Source organism: Bombina bombina, chromosome 6 (genome assembly GCF_027579735.1).
Source record: "Bombina bombina isolate aBomBom1 chromosome 6, aBomBom1.pri, whole genome shotgun sequence".
Taxonomy (NCBI): domain Eukaryota; kingdom Metazoa; phylum Chordata; class Amphibia; order Anura; family Bombinatoridae; genus Bombina; species Bombina bombina.
In genome coordinates this window covers 890,369,638-890,386,676 of record NC_069504.1, presented here as the reverse complement: position 1 = coordinate 890,386,676, position 17,039 = coordinate 890,369,638, and the positions used below count along the sequence as shown (strand labels likewise).

General features: G+C 39.5%; 1 protein-coding gene across 1 annotated transcript in view; it reads right to left on the bottom strand.

Annotated features, from left to right (window-relative positions):
• The window catches only part of NEURL4 (neuralized E3 ubiquitin protein ligase 4), a 169,815-nt gene that overhangs the window by 51,101 nt on the left and 101,675 nt on the right, over positions 1-17,039 (bottom strand). Inside the window, exons 24-27 of the mRNA XM_053718447.1 lie at positions 15,771-15,864; positions 15,565-15,669; positions 15,280-15,424; positions 14,912-15,021 (exon numbers count right to left, since the gene is read on the bottom strand). Of these exons, the coding sequence (XP_053574422.1) occupies positions 14,912-15,021; positions 15,280-15,424; positions 15,565-15,669; positions 15,771-15,864 (454 nt within the window). The remainder of the gene's footprint in view (positions 1-14,911; positions 15,022-15,279; positions 15,425-15,564; positions 15,670-15,770; positions 15,865-17,039) is intronic.

The following is a 17,039-nucleotide window of genomic DNA, read 5'->3' as shown; positions in this document are numbered from 1 at the left end:
TTGGTGAAATTTGTTCAATTTGTACAGATTGACTTTTATTTAAAGTAGCATCAATACAGTTAGTACATAAATTTCTATTGGGCTCCACTTTGGCGTTATTACAAATAGCACAGGTCTCATCCTCTGAATCAGACATGTTTAACACACTAGCAACTAAACTTGCAACTTGGAAATATTATTCAAATAAACTACAATGAAAAAGCGTACTGTGCCTAAGAAGCACAGAAGATATATAACAGTTGAAATCAATAAACTTTGTAAAACAAAACACAATTTTAGCAAAGGCTTGTTCCCATTAGCAAAGAATAACTAACCCTGATGGCATAAAAAAGTTAAAGAATAAACGTTTCTTTATCACAGTCAACTACAATCTCACAGCTCTGTTAGATTACTTCCCTCAAACAAGCTTTGAAGACCCCCGAGTTCTGTAGAGATAAACCGGAACATGCAGGAAAAAACAATGAGCTTCTGACTGAAATTTTGATGCGTAGCAAAAGCGCCAAAAAAAGGTCCCTCCCCCTCACACACAACAGTGAGAGAGATCAGTAAACTGTCATAATTAGATAAAGCAACTGCCAGGTGGAAAAATAGTGCCCAAACATTTTATTCACCCAGTACCTCAGAAAATGAAAACGATTTTACATTCCAGCAAAAACGTTTAACATAAATTAGTAAAAAACCAAATAGGCTAGAGATTATATACACAGTGTAATTCTAGTGAAGTACCATTCCCCAGAATACTCAAATGTAAAAAATACATACATGATATTATGTCGGTATGGCAGGATTTTCTCATCAATTCCATTGTCAGAAAATAAAAACTGCTACATACCTCTTTGCAGATTAAACTGCCCGCTGTCCCCTGATCTGAAGTTTACCTCTCCTCAGATGGCCGAGAAACAGCAATATGATCTTAACTACTCCGGCTAAAATCATAGTAAAAAACTCTGGTAGATTCTTCTTCAAATTCTACCAGAGAAGGAATAACACACTCCGGTGCTATTAAAAAATAACAAACTTTGATTGAAGAAATAAAACTAAATAAAATCACCATAGTCCTCTCACACATCCTATCTAGTCGTTGGGTGCAAGAGAATGACTGGGAGTGACGTAGGGGGGAGGAGCTATATGCAGCTCTGCTGGGTGAATCCTCTTGCACTTCCTGTTGGGGAGGAGTAATATCCCAGAAGTAATGATGACCCGTGGACTGATCACACTTAACAGAAGAAAGCTTGATTAACAGAGATAATCCGCTTCCCAAATATCTATACCTGGGGAAAAAAAACACAGAATTGAGATAGGAGCTGGATTTAGCCCAAGCTAATATCCGAGACACTTCTGTCACAGCCTAAGGACTGATAGTCCTACTCTGATGATTGACATACAACATAGTAGTGATATTGTCTGAAAAACATTAAACGTCTCTTCTTCAAAAAGAAACTAACTGAAAAACTCTGAGAAAACACGGAGTTCAAAAATAACAAATGGTAATCTCACCTCCTGAGATTTCCAAACCCCTTGTGCTGACAGAGATCCTCAGACAGCCTCCCAACCAAAAAGACTCACATCTGTAGAGATCATGGTCCAGGTTAAAAGAAACGAAGAGACCTGTAGAACTAAATGATGGTGAACTTAACCACCAAATCAAGAGAGATAAATATTAGGATTCGAAGATTTAAAATGCGAAATCCTATAAACCCTGCACCATAATTCAGCATAAAAGACTGGAAAGGTTCTTTCTATTGAAAATGAGCAAAGGGAATTAAATCCAATGCTGTGGCCATAAGACCTAAAACTTCTATGCATATATAGCAACTGAAGGAAATAATAGAGACTAAAGGTACCGACAAACGGAACACAATAAAATTGTCCCTTGTCTGATAGAGACAAAGACAGTGACACAAACTATCTGGAAACCTAAAAAAGGTGACCCTTGTGTAAGGAATCAAGAGCTTTTGAAAAAAAGATCCTCTAACTATGTCCTGAAGAGCAAAGTGAATCATATGAGATTCCGCATCCTCAGAAAATAATCTGAATGAAAACAGAAAAATGAAATATGCATTTATTGTATCTAATGAAAACAAATAATGCTATCACTGACCAAAAAAAGGCAGAATAGTTTGAATAAAACTCCACAACCCAGTTCCTAAAAATGGAACTGGAAGAAATACCCCAGAAGATTCCAGGTCTGAGCAGCGCTTGAACCCCATGGGTGCCCAGCCATGCTTCAACAGTACCCAAAATATATAGGACCGAAACACACTTAAAGAAAGTGTTAGCCTTACTGGAATAAAATCAAAGAAATTTGGACCGAATAGAACCAAATAAATTACAAAGAAGTCTTAACCTGCCCCTTGCCAGCCAAGCTGGAATACGGCACGTACATCGCAATTTTAGTGAGCTGATTTCGAACTGAAAAAATTTCCAATTAAAAACATGTTACTTGGGAAAGAATTCAGGAATTCGTTCCTTAATAAGAACAACCAAACTAGTATAAGCTTAAAGTTTTAGTCTTAGAACTCAATCTTGAAGCCCATAGTAACAGTTAAGAATTGAATCCAATTATTAAACAAATAATTGATTATCTTAGAACAAAAGAAATATGGATTTTTAAAAATCACAAAATTCTTCTAGCTAAAATAGCTAAAGACATAGATTAACCATTATTTGCGAAAATATTCAATAAAATGAAGACACAAATGAAATTATTAGCATGATAGTCCAGTTAAAGGACCAGTCAATACAGTGGACTTGCATAATCAAAAAATGCAAAACAACAAGACAAATGCAACAGCACCTAGTCTAGTAAATGTTGTCCCTTAACAATGCTAAAATAAATCATAATCTGATACTTGATCTTAAAGTAAACAGAACAAAATGAAGCAATTGCAACATCCAAATAAATCACAGGACCAAGAAAAGTACCTGAAACTAAATAATTTTCCATAAATAAGATACAACCATCTAAAGGAAAATAAATACAATTTTGCTATAGAAACAATAGCATAATTAGTAGGAGTAGAGATAGCCCCAATAAATTGGAGAACCCTCCAAATTGAATTTAACTGCTGGCAAAGAATATAGTTTAAAACTTTTGAAGAAGGAATAAAAGAAAAATCTCAGCCTATTCCATTCCCTAGTATGAGGAATTGGAAAGAAAACCTCTGAAAACACAGAAGAAAAATAAGCAGAAATAGTGTTAGCTAGTCTTGAAAAAGAACTAGTTACCTTAAAGGGACAGTATACTGTAAAATAGTTTTTCCCTTAATGTGTTTACAATTGCTTTTTTTACCAACTGCAGAGTAAAAAATGTATGAAAATTAGCTTTTTAAGGCTTATTTGTGTATATTAAAGCTCTGATTTTGTGTTTTGAAGCCACAACCTAATAAAATGGGTTGAGCTTGTAGGTATAATCCGATCTCATTACTGTATCACATTGTGCAAATATACCTGCTTCTTTATCTTATATCTGTCCTTAAAACAATCACCAGTACTTTGAGAGAACAATGGAAAATCAACATTTTATTACCTTATCTCTGCTATATTGCACTGGGAGTGAAATTTCTTCTGCTGGCTGTGTTTACAAAGCTTATCTATAGCTGGTACGCGCGGCCACAAACTTTCAGAATAGGTGGGGATACCACATGCTAAATCAACAATTTCAAATGCCAATATAAGGGTAAAGGAGCTACTTGTAAACAATTTAATACACTCCAGCAGGTAAAGTGGATCATTGGGAACAAATTAAAGGGGAGAAAAATTTTGAGTAAACTGTCCCTTTAATATCCAAAATAATCAACACCTTTTCAACAAAGAACAAATGTACTTTAATAAAAAAATAATAAAAAAGTAGATTTGTTAGTGTCAATATCTGATGAAGAAAATTCTGAATGAGAAAAAAACATCATCAGAGAAGGATAAATCAGTATGTTGTTGGTCATTTGAAACTTCAATAATTAAAAAAGAAGTGAAAAAGACCTAAAAAAATTTATTAGAAGGCACGATGTCAGACAAAGCCTTTAAAATAGAATCAGAAAAATATTTCTTAGAAATCTTCTAAATATTTCTTGTACATAAGATGTAAAAAGAATGGCAATATATAAAGCATAAATACTAATGGATTCTGCATGTAAAAGTTTATCATAATAACTTATTACAAACCACATCTAAAGATAAACATTCATAACATTTAAAATAAATGAACTTAGCTTTGGTAGGACTGAACTCAGTCAAGCGTTTTTCCAGAAGTAGCTTTTGATCCAGGGTCAATCTGAGACATCTTGCAATATGTAATAGAAAAAACAACATATAAAGCAAAATCTATCAAATTCCTTAAATGACAGTTTCAGGAATGGGAAAAAATGCAAATGAACAAGCTTCTAGCAACCAGAAGCAAATAAACAATGAGACTTAAATAATGTGGAGACAATAATGATGCCCATATTTTTTAGCACCAAAAAAGACGCCCACACTATTTGGCGCCAAAAATGACGCCACATCCGGTAACGCCGACATCTTTGGTGCAAAAAAACGTCAAAAAAATGACGCACATACAAACAACTTCCGGTGACAAGTATGACGCCGGAAATGACTAAGAAATTTTTTGCGCCAAAAAAGTCAGCGCCAAGAATGACGCAATAAAATGAAGCATTTTCAGCCCCCGCGAGCCTAACAGCCCACAGGAAAAAAAGTCAAATTTTAAAGGTAAGAAAAATTTAATATTCAAATGCATTATCTCAAATAATGAAACTGACTGTCTGAAATAAGGAATATTGAACATCCTGAATCAAGGCAAATAAATGTTTAAACACATATATTTAGAACTTTATATAAAAGTGCCCAACCATAGCTTAGAGTGTCACAGAAAATAAGACTTACTTACCCCAGGACACTCATCTACATATAGTAGAAAGCCAAACCAGTACTGAAACGAGAATCAGTAGAGGTAATGGTATATATAAGAGTATATCGTCGATCTGAAAAGGGAGGTAAGAGATGAATCTCTACGACCGATAACAGAGAACCTATGAAATAGATCCCGTAGAAGGAGACCATTGAATTCAAATAGGCAATACTCTCTTCACATCCCTCTGACATTCACTGCACGCTCAGAGGAAAACCGGGCTCCAGCCTGCTGCGGAGCGCATATCAACGACGAATCTAGCACAAACTTACTTCACCACCTCCACGGGAGGCAAAGTTTGTAAAACTGAATTGTGGGTGTGATGAGGGGTGTATTTATAGGCATTTTGAGGTTTGGGAAACTTTGCCCCTCCTGGTAGGAATGTATATCCCATACGTCACTAGCTCATGGACTCTTGCTAATTACATGAAAGAAAAGGCACGCAACACAATTGCCGCCTCCTCTAGTCCCGCCCACCGTGGGCGTATCCAATGCAAAGATCTCCCGGTCTGCATACTTGTTTAAGTAAATTCCGGGAGATATAATCACCGCCAAAAGAATTACCTGCCCCAGTGCCTGCGACTCTGCTGTCCCCATAGTGTCTCCTAATAACAAGGAGCATTTATGTGATACAATATAAAGTGTCCATTTTTTAATAAAGGCTTCCTTATATGTCCCTTCTCTGAAGTAATGTGCCCACTTTTTCTGCCGTCCCAGAAAATCAAAGTCAGCACTTACCTCATATGCTGCCTGACAGCAAGGCAGATCCCAGGTTTGAGAGGTCCTCTCCCTCACATGGACCTGTGACAAAAAGGAAAGGACTGAGTAAGATTTCTCAGTTTTTCAGAGTTAAGGCAACATCAGTATGGGAGGCGCAGTGAGAATTATGTCCCAGAAGTTCCCATTGCTCTAAAGCCACCACTGCTCTACTGAAGAGACTGATATAGATAACGGCTACACCCCAGGACAATGCAGCACAATCTTGTACTACCTTAGAAAAGATTCTTCAATAAAGAGTTTATTATTTTTAACACCTAACATTACCACCTCCTTGCTCTTAACGTAGGCAAAGAGAATGACTGGATTGGGAGGGAAGGGAGGTGATATTTAACAGCTTTGCTGTGGTGCTCTTTGCTACCTCCTGCTGGGCAGGAGTGATATTCCTAATAGTAATTAGATGATCCATGGACTCGTGTTATTAAAAAGAAATATGGTTTCCTAGATAGCTCCCACAGCTGTAACTAGGGCAAAATTTGCTATAAAAAAAAGCCAAAAAGTCAGCAGGTAGGCAGGCTAAGTCCTCTGGCTATGCTATACTTGTGTAACAAGTACCTTCTAATAGCATGTGGGATATGTGAGTGCTACAGGATCACATAACAAAAGTGAATCACCCTTCCACTGAGCTTTCCAGGCACAAGACTGTAGCTGTATCCAGTAGAGCCCAGGTACAACAGAGGATTTCAAAGGAAATATCTTAATCCCACAGGGGCTAAGTGACATGTTCCTGTGACGCCTGAGGGTAGTTATGGCTGAAATCCTATAGGGAAATACTGCACACATAACAAGATACTCCTATACCACTGTCTCAATTCAGTTTGCTGAAAGCTTTTCTGCTGATCTTTCTAACTGAATGAATCTGCATCAGGGGTTAAGGGTCTCACATTGGTCTGAGCTCCTATAAAATCCATTTTTTTTAAGCAAGTAGCTGTAGCACCTCTATGGACTATCATCATCATATAAAGGAAAGAAAGTATTGCCGTGCTAAAAAAGAGAGGTAAGTACAGCTGTCACAGTACATAATATAGGGAGAGAAAATTATGTTAACAAAAAAAAAAAACAATAAAGTGGAACAGAATATGACCCAGTATAGCATCCAGGCTTGTCCCAAATGTAGCACATTACAAATTGTCTGCACCACACTGTGTGTACTCCACTTTACATCTGTGTACCATACCCGATAAGGGCCTCTGGCTATGATATACACATGAAGTATGCACCAACTGCAGGCTGTGTGAGTGAAGAAGCAATTAACTAGCCGAATACCCACTCCACTGTGCTTACCCAACTGTAAATACTTGTACTTGTGTACAGTAGACAGCCCATCCAGTACAGTAACGAACAGCAGAGGATTTACTGAGGGAGTACTAGTACATGACCAAGCAGGAGAAAGCTAAAGTACCAGTCCCAGCAACACTTATGGCAGGCTTGTAATCACAACTTGCTCAGGAGAATGACATTACACAGCCCAGTACTCTCCTATGCCCCTCTTTTCAAGGCTTCACCTTATGAGGGATCAAAAATCCTTCTTCCAAAAGAATTTTCAGCACCTCAAGTATTCACCTTCTCCTGACGAGGCAAAGAATAGATTATAATATTAGATAGGGAATAAAAGTTATCCTAAAAACTATATGGAGGGATTGGTATATTTTAAAAACTTGCAATCCTGATGTAGTTGAATTTCCCTATGCAAGTTTATATTAGAGGACATAATATTAGGCATACACTTTTATTGGACCAAAGAGTAAGAGTATGCAAAAGAGCATTATACATATAAAAACAATTTTGCTATATATTTATTAAAGTGCCTGTGTGGTCTATTTATATAAGTGAGACTACCTGTAGTATACTGAGAGAATAACGGAACACAAATCTAGCATTAGGAGAAGGAATTTGAAGTCCCGGTGGCAGTTGATATTCCAAATTATTGAGCAGGTTCCCCTATTTAGGAGATGGGGCGATAGAGAGTTTAAAAAAAATTTAAAAGAAAAGAAAAGCTTTTTGGATATTTCAATTAGATTGATTAATACCGATAGTCATGAATAAAGATTATGATTTAACTGTATTCCTATGGTGATTCTGATTTAGGTTTCCATCGATAAAGAGACAGTCTACTCCAAAATTGTTATTGTTTACAAAGATAGATAATCCCTTAATTACCCATTTCTTAGTTTTGCATAACCAACACAGTTATATTAATACACTTTTTATCTCTGTGATTACCTTGTATCTAAGCCTCTGCAGTCTCACCCTTATTTCAGTTCTTTTGACAGACTTGCATTTTAGCCAGTCAGTACCCTATCATATGTAACTCCACGGGCGTGAGCACAATGTTATCTATATGGCACACATTAACTAATGCCCTCTAGCTGTGAAAAACTGTCAAATGCTTTGAGAAAAAAGGCGGCCTACAAGGGCTTAGAAATTAGAATATGAGCCTACCTATGTTTAGCTTTCAACAAAGCAAATTTGATGATAAATGTGAATTGGAAAGTTGTTTAAAATTGCATGCCCTATCTAAATCATGAAACTTTAATTTTGACTAGACTGTTTCTTTAAATATAAAAGTGTTAGTTGTGCAAAGCTGGGGAATGGGTATTAAAGGTGTTATCTATCTTTTTAAACAATCAAATTTTTGGAGAAGACTGTTCTTTTAAATATGGAACCTCCTCAATAGAAATAAGTTTCTTTTAGAATACAGTCTCTGGTCATTATAGTTTATGTGATTTGGGGAATTACGTCTGTATTTAGAGAGGTGTGCAATGAATAGTTTAAATAGTAGGTGTGGTACAATTATCTATAGCATGATTAAGGGCATTGTATAAAAAACATAATTTATGCTTACCTGATAAATTCCTTTCTCCTGTAGTGTGGTCAGTCCACGGGTCATCATTACTTCTGGGATATTAACTCCTCCCCAACAGGAAGTGCAAGAGGATCACCCAGCAGAGCTGCTATATAGCTCCTCCCCTCTACGTCACACCCAGTCATTCGACCGAGAACCAACGAGAAAGGAGAAGCCAAAGGGTGCAGTGGTGACTGGAGTATAATTTAAAAATTTTTTGACCTGCCATACAAACAGGGCGGGCCGTGGACTGACCACACTACAGGAGAAAGGAATTTATCAGGTAAGCATAAATTATGTTTTCTCCTGTTAAGTGTGGTCAGTCCACGGGTCATCATTACTTCTGGGATACCAATACCAAAGCTAAAGTACACGGATGACGGGAGGGACAGGCAGGCTCTTTATACGGAAGGAACCACTGCCTGAAGAACCTTTCTCCCAAAAACAGCCTCCGAAGAAGCAAAAGTGTCAAATTTGTAAAATTTGGAAAAAGTATGAAGAGAAGACCAAGTTGCAGCCTTGCAAATCTGTTCAACAGAGGCCTCGTTCTTAAAGGCCCAAGTGGAAGCCACAGCTCTAGTGGAATGAGCTGTAATCCTTTCAGGAGGCTGCTGTCCAGCAGTCTCATAGGCTAAACGTATTATGCTACGAAGCCAAAAAGAGAGAGAGGTAGCAGAAGCTTTTTGACCTCTCCTCTGTCCAGAATAAACGACAAACAGGGAAGAAGTTTGGCGAAAATCTTTAGTTGCCTGTAAATAAAATTTCAGGGCACGGACTACATCTAGATTGTGCAGAAGTCGTTCCTTCTTTGAAGAAGGATTCGGACACAATGATGGCACAACAATCTCTTGATTGATATTCTTATTAGTGACAACCTTAGGTAAGAACCCAGGTTTAGTACGCAGAACTACCTTATCTGAATGAAAAATCAGATACGGAGAATCACAATGTAAGGCTGATAACTCAGAGACTCTACGAGCCGAGGAAATAGCCATTAAAAACAACAGAACTTTCCAAGATAACAGCTTGATATCAATGGAATGAAGGGGTTCAAACGGAACACCCTGTAAAACGTTAAGAACTAAATTTAAGCTCCATGGTGGAGCAACAGTTTTAAACACAGGCTTAATCCTGGCCAAAGCCTGGCAAAAAGCCTGAACGTCTGGAACCTCTGATAGACGTTTGTGTAAAAGAATGGACAGAGCTGAAATCTGTCCCTTTAAGGAACTAGCGGATAAACCCTTTTCTAAACCTTCTTGTAGAAAAGACAATATCCTAGGAATCCTAACCTTACTCCATGAATAACTTTTGGATTCGCACCAATATAAGTATTTACGCCATATTTTGTGGTAAATCTTTCTGGTAACAGGCTTCCTAGCCTGTATTAAGGTATCAATTACTGGCTCAGAAAAACCACGTTTTGAGAAAATCAAGCGTTCAATTTCCAAGCAGTCAGCTTCAGAGAAATTAGATTTTGATGTTTGAAGGGACCCTGAATCAGAAGGTCCTGTCTTAGAGGCAGAGACCAGGGTGGACAGGATGACATGTCCACTAGATCTGCATACCAAGTCCTGCGTGGCCACGCAGGCGCTATTAGAATCACCGATGCTCTCTCCTGTTTGATTCTGGCAATCAATCGAGGAAGCATCGGGAAGGGTGGAAACACATAAGCCATCCCGAAGGTCCACGGTGCTGTCAAGGCATCTATCAGGACCGCTCCCGGATCCCTGGATCTGGACCCGTAACAAGGAAGCTTGGCGTTCTGTCGAGACGCCATGAGATCTATCTCTGGTTTGCCCCAACGTCGAAGTATTTGGGCAAAGACCTCCGGATGAAGTTCCCACTCCCCCGGATGAAAAGTCTGACGACTTAGGAAATCCGCCTCCCAGTTCTCCACTCCCGGGATGTGGATTGCTGACAGGTGGCAAGAGTGAGACTCTGCCCAGCGAATTATCTTTGATACTTCCATCATCGCTAGGGAGCTTCTTGTCCCTCCTTGATGGTTGATGTAAGCTACAGTCGTGATGTTGTCCGACTGAAACCTGATGAACCCCCGAGTTGTTAACTGGGGCCAAGCCAGAAGGGCATTGAGAACTGCTCTCAATTCCAGAATGTTTATTGGTAGGAGACTCTCCTCCTGAGTCCATGATCCCTGAGCCTTCAGAGAATTCCAGACAGCGCCCCAGCCTAGTAGGCTGGCGTCTGTTGTTACAATTGTCCAATCTGGCCTGCTGAATGGCATCCCCCTGGACAGATGTGGCCGAGAAAGCCACCATAGAAGAGAATTTCTGGTCTCTTGATCCAGATTCAGAGTAGGGGACAAATCTGAGTAATCCCCATTCCACTGACTTAGCATGCACAATTGCAGCGGTCTGAGATGTAGGCGTGCAAAGGGTACTATGTCCATTGCCGCTACCATTAAGCCGATCACCTCCATGCATTGAGCCACTGACGGGTGTTGAATGGAATGAAGGACACGGCATGCATTTTGAAGCTTTGTTAACCTGTCTTCTGTCAGGTAGATCTTCATTTCTACAGAATCTATAAGAGTCCCTAAGAAGGGAACTCTTGTGAGTGGAAAGAGAGAACTCTTCTTTTCGTTCACCGTCCATCCATGCGACTTTAGAAATGCCAGTACTAACTCTGTATGAGACTTGGCAGTTTGAAAGCTTGAAGCTTGTATCAGAATGTCGTCTAGGTACGGAGCTACCGAAATTCCTCGCGGTCTTAGTACCGCCAAAAGAGCACCCAGAACCTTTGTGAAGATTCTTGGAGCCGTAGCCAATCCGAATGGAAGAGCTACAAACTGGTAATGCCTGTCTAGGAAGGCAAACCTTAGATACCGGTAATGATCTTTGTGAATCGGTATGTGAAGGTAAGCATCCTTTAAATCCACTGTGGTCATGTACTGACCCTTTTGGATCATGGGTAGGATTGTCCGAATAGTTTCCATTTTGAACGATGGAACTCTTAGGAATTTGTTTAGGATATTTAAATCCAAGATTGGCCTGAAGGTTCCCTCTTTTTTGGGAACCACAAACAGATTTGAGTAAAACCCCTGTCCATGTTCCGACTGCGGAACCGGATGGATCACTCCCATTAGTAAAAGATCTTGTACACAGCGTAGAAACGCCTCTTTCTTTATTTGGTTTGTTGACAACCTTGACAGATGAAATCTCCCTTTTGGGGGAGAGGATTTGAAGTCCAGAAGATATCCCTGAGATATGATCTCTAACGCCCAGGGATCCTGGACATCTCTTGCCCAAGCCTGGGCGAAGAGAGAAAGTCTGCCCCCCACTAGATCCGTTCCCGGATCGGGGGCCCTCGATTCATGCTGTCTTAGGGGCAGCAGCAGGTTTTCTGGCCTGCTTGCCCTTTTTCCAGGACTGGTTAGGTCTCCATGCTTGTCTGTAGCGAGCAACAGCTCCTTCCTGCTTTGGAGCAGAGGAAGTAGATGCTGCTCCTGCCTTGAAATTACGAAAGGAACGAAAATTAGACTGTCTAGCCTTAGGTTTGGCTCTGTCTTGAGGCAGGGCATGGCCTTTACCTCCTGTAATGTCAGCGATAATCTCTTTCAAACCGGGCCCGAATAAGGTCTGCCCTTTGAAAGGTATGTTAAGTAATTTAGATTTAGAAGTAACGTCAGCTGACCAGGATTTTAGCCACAGTGCTCTGCGCGCCTGAATGGCGAATCCGGAATTCTTAGCCGTAAGTTTTGTTAAATGTACTACGGCATCTGAAACAAATGAATTAGCTAGCTTAAGTGTTTTAAGCTTGCTTGAAATCTCATCTATAGTTATTGAGTCAAGAGTCTCTTCCAGGGACTCGGACCAAAAAGCAGCCGCGGCCGAGACAGACGCAACACATGCAAGGGGTTGCAATATAAAACCTTGTTGAACAAACATTTTCTTAAGGTAACCCTCTAATTTTTTATCCATTGGATCTGAAAAGGCACAGCTATCCTCCACCGGGATAGTGGTACGCTTAGCCAGAGTAGAAACCGCTCCCTCCACCTTAGGGACCGTCTGCCATAAGTCCCGTGTGGTGGCGTCTATTGGGAACATCTTTCTAAAAACAGGAGGGGGGGAAAAGGGTACACCGGGCCTATCCCACTCCTTAGTAATTATCTCTGTAAGTCTCTTAGGTATAGGAAATACGTCAGTACTCGCCGGTACCGCATAGTATCTATCCAGCCTACATAATTTCTCTGGGATTGCAACGGTGTTACAATCATTCAGAGCTGCCAATACCTCCCCTAACAGTACACGGAGGTTTTCGAGTTTAAACTTAAAATTAGAAATGTCTGAATCCATTCTATTGGGATCAGAACCGTCACCTGCAGATTGAAGCTCTCCGTCCTCATGTTCTGCATACTGTGACGCAGTATCAGACATGGCCCTATTATTAACAGCGCACTCTGTTCTCACCCCAGAGTGATCACGCTTACCTCTAAGTTCTGGTAATTTAGACAAAACTTCAGTCATAACATTAGCCATATCCTGTAATGTGATTTGTAATGGCCGCCCTGATGTACTCGGCGCTACAATATCACGCACTTTGCGAGCGGGAGATGCAGGTACTGACACGTGAGGCGAGTTAGTCGGCATAACTCTCCCCTCGTTGTTTGGTGAATGATGTTCAATTTGTACAGATTGACTTTTATTTAAAGTAGCATCAATGCAATTAGTACATAAATTTCTATTGGGCTCCACTTTGGCTTTAGCACATATAGCACAGAGATATTCCTCTGAGTCAGACATGTTTAACACACTAGCAATTAAACTAGCAACTTGAAAATACTTTTCAAAGCAATTTACAAATAATATGAAAACCGTACTGTGCCTTTAAGAAGCACAGAAAAAAGTTATGACAGTTGAGTAATAATAAACCGGAGAAACTATAACATCAAATTCTTTCCGGTAAAACACAATTTTAGCAAAGGATTGCCCCCATTAGCAATGGATAACTAACCCTGAATAGCAGAAAAAAAGTACAGAATATAAACGTTTTTTTAAAATGTACAGAATATAAACGTTTTTTATCACAGTCAAAGCACAATCTCACAGGTCTGCTGTGAGTGATTACCTCCCTCAAACTAACTTTTGAAGACCCCTGAGCTCTGTAGAGACGAACCGGATCATGCAGGGAAGAAAACAGACTTGTGACTGAATTTTCTGATGCGTAGCAAAAGCGCCAAAATAGGCCCCTCCCCCTCACACACAACAGTGAGGGAGATCAGTAAACTGTCTTAAATTAAATAAAACGACCGCCAAGTGGAAAAAAACAGTGCCCAAACAATTTTTCACCCAGTACCTCAGATAATTAAACGATTTTAACAAGCCAGCAAAAATGTTTAACATCAAATAAATGAAATGTCATTAGAAAGCCTGTTGCTAGTCCCACTGCAAGTTAGGCTAAAGTCTTATGCATACAGTATTATCCCAGTGAAGTGCCATTCCCCAGAATACTGAAGTGTAAATATACATACATGATAGCCTGATACCAGTTGCTACTACTGCATTTAAGGCTGAACTTACATTATATCGGTATGGCAGTATTTTCTCAGTCAATTCCATTCTCAGAAAATAATATGCTGCTACATACCTCCTTGCAGGTTAACCTGCCCGCTGTCCCCTGATTTGAAGTTTACCTCACTCCTCAGATGGCCGAGAACAGCAAGATGATCTTAACTACGCCGGCTAAAATCATCCAAAAACTCAGGTAGATTCTTCTTCAAATTCTACCTGAGAAGGAACAACACACTCCGGTGCTGTTTTAAAATAACAAACTTTTGATTGAAGGTATAAAACTAAGTATAATCACCACAGTCCTCTCACACATCCTATCTATTATTTGGGTGCAAGAGAATGACTGGGTGTGACGTAGAGGGGAGGAGCTATATAGCAGCTCTGCTGGGTGATCCTCTTGCACTTCCTGTTGGGGAGGAGTTAATATCCCAGAAGTAATGATGACCCGTGGACTGACCACACTTAACAGGAGAAATATAATTAATGTTGTGTGCTGTTGCTATTTTGATTTTTTTTTTTTTAAATAAAATACCAAAAACAATATCAATGCCAACAGAAGGAGAGAGTTGCTTGCTCTACACATGATCTGCATATTATTTTAAAAATGATAGCTTAGAGGCATCAAGAGTGACTTATGTGGGTGTTCATGTTTAGATACAAGGATCAAAATTCCACAAGGGGGTAGGGCATTTGCTTCATCTAGCCCCTCCCCCCAAATCTCATACTCTCCTGTCAAAGTGTACCAGCTTTAATCCAGTGGAAGTACTTTCTGCCTCACATATGCTCAGTAAGTTTACTTTAAACGTGCACTCCTATAAATGTTTGCATACATGATGAGGCTACAAAGGCAAGACATACTTGGCAGCAGATCCCCTCGGTCCAAAGTTCGCCGTACACTTCCTGCGCTGCTTCCTTGATATGCAACGTGCCATTTCTTGTACTGTGGACATGACAATCTGGGGCTTATCCTAGAGAGCAAAAATCAACAATTATGGTAAAACATGGATAAAATGGGTGAAGATAATGATACGGCAGAAAACATTGGGGAAATAAAAGTGAGGAAAGACCAAAAAAAAAACTGAGAGGGATATAAAAACCAAGACTACATATGGGATATTAGGTGAGAAAAATCATTAGAAAAGTAATATTGTCTATGCCAAAACACTGAAGAATCAACATAAAACTTGAGATAAAAAAGGGTTAAAGCATATGAACTTTGGGAGTACCTGAGAGGAAAGCTGCACCAGCCACTGGGTTCGGCATACTCCCGCGGGGGATCTCCTCTTTTCCTGTATATCTCATCCCCTCGTAACTTGTTACATGAGTCACAGTGACAAACAACCTGCATTGAATCCTCCAGGAAATACCCATCTAAGAGAGAAAAGGAAACATGGCATGTCAGTTTTTAGCAAAGAGAAGAATAGAAAAATCAGAGCCACCAGGAATGACTACATTTTTGCATCTTGTGGCAGCTGAGGACAAAGTGTGAGTAGCAGAGAAAGAATGCTTACCTGGGAGAAGCAAGAGTTCCTTGAATCTGGTACAAAGGGCAAGATATTCACAACTCAAAAGGGCAAGGGGATCTGGAGGTGACCAACACAGGCTTTCCTTCACCCCTATACAGAGAATGATTAATACACTTACAGCCAAAGCAGTAACAGGTATTACCCAAATCAAGAACACAATATCAAAACCCCAAAACAGGACTGTAACTTACCATCTACCATGTCAGCCTTCTCCCTCTCTCCAGGACACTGCCCCTCACGAGTATCTGATTCTGCTCCTTGCACTTCCCCAGTTACTATAGAAACCTGATAGATAATCGAAATAATAAAGGATCAAGTGTTAAACCAATAAATAACATAACTAGCAGTAAGAAAGAGACAAAATACCAAATGTATATGAATGTAAAGAGATAAAGTGAAGAAAGGAGGAGGATTACTAGGGAGAAATGTTTATATTGGAATGATAGGTAAGAGGAAAAGTAAAGATCCACAGAGAGACATGGCAGGTCACTAGCGATCATGTTACAGCAGCAGGATGGGAAAACCAGACAGCAGCATGCAAAGGCAAAAAGCAAGGACAAGGAATTGAGCTAAAGAACAGAGACTAGAAGTATTAATATAAAAAATATGAAAGCTTAATCAATGGGAGACGTCAAAGAAAATGAGGTTTACCCAAGGTAAATGTCTTCGTATTCAAAGTGAAACCACAAGAAGTAGCATCTATTGATTACATGAGTATTTAGCTACACACCAAATCAGAAAAGGCAGGAACATTTACACCTAAAGTCTTTCGCTACCAATTCGGCCCATTTAGTAAAGTAATAGTAATAGAGTATAAGCATTGCTTGATTAACTGTTGTGTCCACTGAAGTTAGGAAAGAATATAGCAGGAATAATGTTTGCATGGCGAGCTAGAGCAGCTAACAAGCTTTGCAGCTCACATGCTCTAAAAAAGGAAAGATTTAAGGAGGATAATAAAAAATCTCCTTTGAAGATACAGCAGTAAGAGAAAGCAACAGGAAAACTACTGCTGCTGGAAGTAATACTAGACTATGCTGCAGTACTACAGATAAAGAGTCCTCCAACCAAGGTAACAGAAAGTTTCCAATGTGCTATTATTATCAAATTGGCTTCTTTCCCATGATATAATGTGTTGAATAGATACCTAGGTAGGCATCTAGAGCTCTACATGGCAGGAAATAATACTACCATTTAGTGCTCTTGCAATGGATACCATTTTTCAAAACTGCTTCCATATAGTACTTCAGAAACGGACAGGCTCCTAAGCATACATCCCTGATTTTTTAACAAAAGATGTGAAGAGAACAAAGAATAGTTGCTAATAAAAATAAATGTGAAAGTAGTTTAAAATCGCATGCTCAAACTGAATCATGAAATAAAAATTTTGGGTTTCATACACCTTACAATTAAAAGGAGAGGAAACTGGACCGAAGAGAAAGACAATGTGAGGGAGAAATAGA